Raw genomic sequence first — 6,043 nt, 5'->3', positions numbered from 1 at the left:
CGCTAGTGGTGTATTACGTATGTTCTCAAAGCAAGTACTTACTCTCGCGAGAGCTAAGTACGTGCTACTTACATCCGGTTCTCCGGAGAGCTTTCTGAACATGGGGAGTCTAAATGCTTATAATAACCAATTATACGTGGTAAATATTATTATATTTAATCTCTATTAAGTCTCCGGCTCTATACAGTTGTAAGATGTAAAAGTCTGCGAACTACGTGGCTGTCCAAACTTGAACTGTAGGTAACGTATCTAACGATTGAAAGTGATTTAATTACACTATGACTTATTAGAACAACTGTTCTCATTGTCTGTCATAAACATTGTATAGATTTAGGCATTAATACTTCATGACATTTACATTAGCGTCTTGCTACCTAATTTGCAGAGTACTGTCAATGCCACGCATTAGAAAAGTTTAGGAACTATATATTTAGTTCCCTGTTCCTCGCATTTATTTATTGTGTACTGTTTATAACCCAGTGCCTACATCATGAATTGATTTTTTCATTAATTATCTTTGCTATGTCTTGAGTGAATACTAATTGTATGTCTGTCTGAATCCTACTTTCCATGGCAGTGATGTGACTCTATTTCCCCTCAGTGAAAATGGCAGGAGTGGTGGGAATGAGAGCTCTTTTCACCCTCTATCAATCAGTGAAGCTGCCGTGTGGTTTTTGGCTCATACCACCATACTTAACATCAAGGCTTTGCAGTACTACTACAAAAAACAATGAGACAAAACCCCCTATGAACCTAGAGAATGAATCCCTTCTTGAGAACCTAAATCTCATGGGGGTTGATGTGAAGATGGTACGCCAGCGTCAGCCTGGGGTGCTGCGCAAAGTCATCACCAATGAACATGGCCTTTCTCTGTTTCTGCAAAGGAAAGGTGCGGACAGTAAAGTGATAGCTAGCATCATATCGCGTTACCCCCGAGCTATTACTCGCTCAGCGGAACACTTGGAGCAGCGCTGGGAGCTGTTGAGAAACATCTTTCAGACAGATTCAGAAATTGTGAGCATTATGGATCGCTCGCCTGAGTCCTTCTTTCGCTCCAGTGATAATGAGAACTTGGAGAAAAACATCACCTTCCTGACCTCACTGAGACTAAAGACCAAAGACCTCCACCGTATGTTGACCAAAGCACCACGGACATTCGCCAACAGTTTAGGGCTCAACAAGAAAATGGTGGAGTTTCTGGAAGGCATCTGTGTAGAACTCGGAGGGAAGGATCCACAGGCGTTTGCTAAAACTGTCATATCAAGGAACGTCTACATTCTCATCAGTAGCACTAAGAAAGTAAAGAAGAACGTAGACTATCTTAAAGCTTCTCTCAGGTTGAGTGATGCTGAACTACTTGCCCTTCTTCAGGGTTCTGGAGCAGAAATCCTGGACCTGTCCAATGAGTATCTGAAAAAGAATTTCAACAACCTCCACCAAAAGATGGTTTCACTGGGCTGTCGGAAAACTGATGTTAAAAATCTGATTCTCAAGTTTCCAATGGTTTTGTACCTTGGTCGAGAGAAACTAAACACTAAGCTGGAATGTCTCCTAAAGGGAGGAATAAAAATTAAACAGGTAGTAGAGAAGCCCAAGGTTTTAGACTTCAGCACACAGAACATCGCTGAGCGACTAAAGGAGCTGCAGAAAGTGGGATATGACTTTGAGAAAAATGGCATCAACATCTTTGACAGCAGTAAAAAGCGGTTTGTTGCTAGGATCAAAAAACTTACTTCCCAATCAAATGACTGAATGTAGTTGATGTGAGAACGTGCTAGAGGCTGTTGTCAAACTTTATTCAGTTGTGCTTAACGCTCTTTAGTCACAAAGATGCAACTACTAATATTTCAATAAAATCTATTTTTGCAGCTGTAATTTGCAATGATTTTGTTACTGCAAATGCAGAAGTGTAATTCCTTTATGTTCAAACATTTGTCATTCACTCTAAATAAATATGACTATTGCTGGTGTTTTCTGCAGAGATAATAATAATAGATAATCTATTACCACACAAGACAGTACTGTATAGGCAGAGTACAAGTTTTTATTTTTTAATCTCAACATATTAAATTATATATGTTGTTGGACATTATATGTATATGCCTATGTAGAGGCACGTTAACGTTTAAAGGGTATTCAGAAGATATTTCATCCATGGTGAAGACCGTTCAGACAAAAATGTATGTGTGCGTGTAAGAGAGAATCTATGCTGCGGAACTAATATTTTGCCTCAGTTCACCGCGGACTTTACAAAGAGCTGCACGGTCGTCTCTTCACGCTGCAGGATTGTTGCTTCTTGTAGGATATAATTAAGTATGATCTGAGTTTAATGTTAAAGTTTTGAGGAGATTTCATGTCGATTTCCTTTAGCGTTCAACCCGTGGTATGAATTTCGTCGATAGCCTGTTAGCTTGTTAGCAAGATTAAGAATATTAATTGCACTGTTTAGTTTTTCCAACCTTGAAAACATTAGGTAAGTATCCCATTAATTACTTATCTTAAGTGTATTCTTACTTTGTGGAGGATAAATACAATATAAATAATTAAGAATATAATATAATATTTAATATAAAACAATATTGGGAACAGTTAAATGTCCAGTTTTGAGGTCAAATATATGAAGTCAGTTTAAAACGTGACATGATGGTGATGATTCTGATACAAATGTAATGGAGACAAACACGCGTTTTGGGATCAGAATAGATGCACGTTACATGGATCATGTGACATATCTACAGGCATCATTAAGACTTGAAGAAGAAACCCAGAGTGTGATGGAAAACAGCGCTGAAAACACAGCTGAGAAGGGGACAAGTGTGGCTGTGAAAGGTGAAGCTGTTATCAAACCAGAGTGAGTGAAAACGCAGTAAGATTGGAAAATGTTTGTGATCAGTGTAGCATAAGATCATGAGATGGTACTTCACACTTTTTCAACTATCATGGACACAAAATAGAGAAACTACACTGTCAGCGAAAAGGCTGTGTAGAGAAGGCTATTCCCTGTTTTTAGGTTTTGCTTAAACAGCAGTTGCCATGACATCTTAACTAACAACCTAGTGATTATACAGATTGGTACAACCGATCAGTCTGCTGCTCTTATACAGACGATACAACTGTGTCTACATATTTGTTATCATAGATAGTGCCAGTCTAAAACAAAAATTAGTTTGCATGGCACTCTCCACTATTGTTTTTTTTCCAGCCTTAACACAGATTAAGAAATTTCTCATTTTTTTTCTCTTTGCAGTTTCTTAACAACCAAAGAGAAGTTTCATGGATTCATAGACTCTGAGTGGCAGCGTTCAAGAGGAGGAAATGCAAGTGAAAATGACACAGTTAAGGAGACACCAGAGACTGGTGTCCAGGAGCCTGAAGCTAAAAGGCTCAAACTGGAACCGGGGAAAGACGGGGCATGGAAGTCACATGGCAAACGTCTTCGAGGACAAAATAAGTCAAGGCCACACACAAAGCCCACCACCTATGAGGAAAAACGTCTGTGTCTGTCAGTCATTCAGGTCTGAACGTTTACAGAACATTCACAAGTGTCATTTCCAGTACTGTTTTATGGCTTGGTCAGCTCATAAAGCATCTTTTACCCATTCAGGACAACAGGCAATGTCCCTTTGGAGACAAGTGCTATTTTCATCACAACGTAGCTGAGTACATGGCTTTAAAGCCGGCCGATATTGCGGAGAGCTGCTACATCTATGACACATTTGGAAAATGTGCTTATGGTCTCTCCTGCCGCTTCGCTAAGGCACACACTACACCCGAGTTTAAAACGATGGAGAACACAGATCTGGTTAAAGCATATGAAGGCAGGATACTGGTGAAGAACAGCTTGAGTAAAGAGCTCCAGAACCGTCTGAGGAAGCGTTCAGTGGAATTCAAGAAGTCAGAAGAGTACCTCAAAACACTTTCCAAAAAGACTGATAAGAAAGAACAGCATGGCAATGGTAAGAACTGAATATATATGATAGATTTACTAAAGTGTAACATAGTTGCACATAAGTGTTTCTCTTTTACTTAGCCAGTATTATGTATGTATGCAGCAAATGTATATTTGTGCAAAAAAACAAATGTATATAAATTATAATCCTGTCTTATAAAATGCAGGTGAAGCCTGTGCAGCTGAAGTATCTGCAGATGGAGGGGAGCAGCATGGAACTCCTGAAGCAGGAAACCAGGTACACACTGTATCTCAAAGCATCACCTCTGGTTTCCAGACTATTAGTCTAAAGAAGGTATAGACTGTGTTGTCTGGTGTTTGTGCAGGTATTTTAATACGTTTTTTTTAAAAGCTGCAGACGAGCTCAGATAAACAGCCTCCAGTAAAGACTGTTGGTCCTTTGACTGATCAAGATGTCATCAAGCTGCGACCCAGTGAAAAGAAACAGGTCCACCACACTAAATCATTTTGCTTGAATATAATGTATTTTCTCAACCAATAGTTTTAGTCAGTAGAACAGGGTTTTAAATTTTTTGTGTTTCTCTTTAAGGTGGATTTTCAAAACAAGCTCTACCTTGCTCCTCTAACAACTGTGAGTATTAACAGAATAGTTTGATGTACTACTGATTCTAGATGTATTGTTGAAGACTATAAATGAACAGCATATAAATGAACTTCTGGACTTTGTTTCTGTTCTCAGTGTGGAAACCTGCCTTTTCGTCGTATATGCAAGCGCTTTGGTGCAGACATCACCTGTGGGGAGATGGCCATGTGCACCAACCTGCTTCAGGGGCAGCAGTCGGAGTGGGCCCTCCTGAAAAGGCATGAAACGGAAGATGTCTTCGGCATCCAGGTGAGTTTGTTGCAAAGGATGTTGTAAGTGATATGTTTGATATGATATATCTTTGCGATCAGATGTTTTTTATGCCATGAAGACTTCTGTTCTGACGTCTGAATTGCACCGGCAGGTGGAGGGCTGCTTCCCTGACACCATGACGAGATGTGCAGAGCTCATCAACAACCACACGGATGTTGATTTTGTTGACATCAACTCTGGATGCCCTATTGACCTCGTCTACAAGAAGGTCAATCTCCTGTCAAGCAAAATTCACAGAAATGTCCCTTTGGCTCCATGCATTCAGTAGATTCAGTCACTGTGTGTGTAGTTTTCTTCTTGGTGACCTTAGAATTCGTCAAACCTGAAAAACTACACTCGGTGAGAGATGGTATTTAAAAGCTTTTTCTCTTCAGGGTGGAGGCTGTGGCTTGATGACACGCACCAGAAAATTTGAACAGATAGTCAACGGAATGAATTATGTAAGTGTGGGTGTTTTTAGTTTTTCCAGTAAGGGCAGTTTTGTTTTGTTGGTTGTCCAGAGAGATTACAACAAATAATAAAAGAATAAACTCACCGGCAGACATCAATTTTGTCTTATTTTGTCAAGGTTCTCGACGTCCCATTAACGGTGAAGATCCGCACTGGCGTTCAGGAGAAATGCAACATAGCACACAAACTCATCCCAGAGATGAAAAACTGGGGCGTCTCCATGATCACAGTACGTTTTGTAGTAGCAGAAGTAAGAAATTATGTTTTATTTATGACTCTGTGACAGCACAACCCTGACTCTGTTGATGTCTGCAGTTGCATGGTCGCTCCAGAGAGCAGCGCTACACTAAGTTAGCTGACTGGGACTATATTAATACCTGCTCCAAGCTGGCCAGCCCCATCCCCCTTTTTGGTGAGTGGAAAAGTTACAAATAGCCTCAAACATTCAAAAAGATGAGTGATGAGGCACCGATTTCAGAGGTGAACAAAGCTGATGTTTTTATTGCTTCAGGTAATGGAGACATTCTGTCCTATGAAGATGCTGTCAAAGCAAGAGAGACTGGAGTTTCTGGTATAATGATCGCAAGGTAGGTGACTTGTCCTTTCCAGTAATCCTGAACTTAGGTTTGACTGCACTCACTTTAAGCCTGTGCTTACTCGTTCTCAAGGTAAAATGCCTTCTCCATAGGGTTCAAGTGTACGTGCTCACTCCCATCACAGCACAGTCTATCCTGCTTTGCATGTTTAGCTGCATTGCTGTGTTAAGT

General features: G+C 40.2%; 2 protein-coding genes across 7 annotated transcripts in view; both read left to right on the top strand.

The window, feature by feature from the left end:
- On the top strand, positions 1 to 1,965 carry LOC114865919 (transcription termination factor 1, mitochondrial). Of its 6 annotated transcripts, none has more exons than XM_029167450.3 (2): positions 1 to 139; positions 602 to 1,965. In XM_029167450.3, exon 2 carries the CDS (start codon positions 607 to 609, stop codon positions 1,750 to 1,752), a length of 1,146 nt encoding a protein of 381 aa, XP_029023283.1. In that variant the 5' UTR covers positions 1 to 139; positions 602 to 606; the 3' UTR covers positions 1,753 to 1,965. The 6 variants fall into 6 exon arrangements, with proteins under 6 accessions (XP_029023283.1, XP_029023284.1, XP_029023279.1 ...); XM_029167451.2 differs by having other exon boundaries at positions 18 to 139; positions 578 to 1,965; XM_029167446.3 differs by having other exon boundaries at positions 59 to 236.
- A 259-nt stretch (positions 1,966 to 2,224) lies between these two features.
- Positions 2,225 to 6,043, top strand: part of dus3l (dihydrouridine synthase 3-like (S. cerevisiae)) — a 4,801-nt gene continuing 982 nt past the window's right edge. The window contains exons 1-13 of the mRNA XM_029167445.2: positions 2,225 to 2,473; positions 2,739 to 2,851; positions 3,248 to 3,515; positions 3,605 to 3,956; positions 4,117 to 4,187; positions 4,302 to 4,397; positions 4,500 to 4,541; positions 4,650 to 4,802; positions 4,918 to 5,034; positions 5,201 to 5,266; positions 5,395 to 5,505; positions 5,592 to 5,688; positions 5,788 to 5,863. Of these exons, the coding sequence (XP_029023278.1) occupies positions 2,775 to 2,851; positions 3,248 to 3,515; positions 3,605 to 3,956; positions 4,117 to 4,187; positions 4,302 to 4,397; positions 4,500 to 4,541; positions 4,650 to 4,802; positions 4,918 to 5,034; positions 5,201 to 5,266; positions 5,395 to 5,505; positions 5,592 to 5,688; positions 5,788 to 5,863 (1,526 nt within the window). The 5' untranslated portion in view covers positions 2,225 to 2,473; positions 2,739 to 2,774. The remainder of the gene's footprint in view (positions 2,474 to 2,738; positions 2,852 to 3,247; positions 3,516 to 3,604; positions 3,957 to 4,116; positions 4,188 to 4,301; positions 4,398 to 4,499; positions 4,542 to 4,649; positions 4,803 to 4,917; positions 5,035 to 5,200; positions 5,267 to 5,394; positions 5,506 to 5,591; positions 5,689 to 5,787; positions 5,864 to 6,043) is intronic.

The sequence above is a fragment of the Betta splendens genome, chromosome 11, assembly GCF_900634795.4.
Source record: "Betta splendens chromosome 11, fBetSpl5.4, whole genome shotgun sequence".
NCBI lineage: Eukaryota > Metazoa > Chordata > Actinopteri > Anabantiformes > Osphronemidae > Betta > Betta splendens.
The sequence above is the reverse complement of the archived record's forward strand: the minus strand, read 5'-3'. Positions and strand labels throughout refer to the sequence as shown.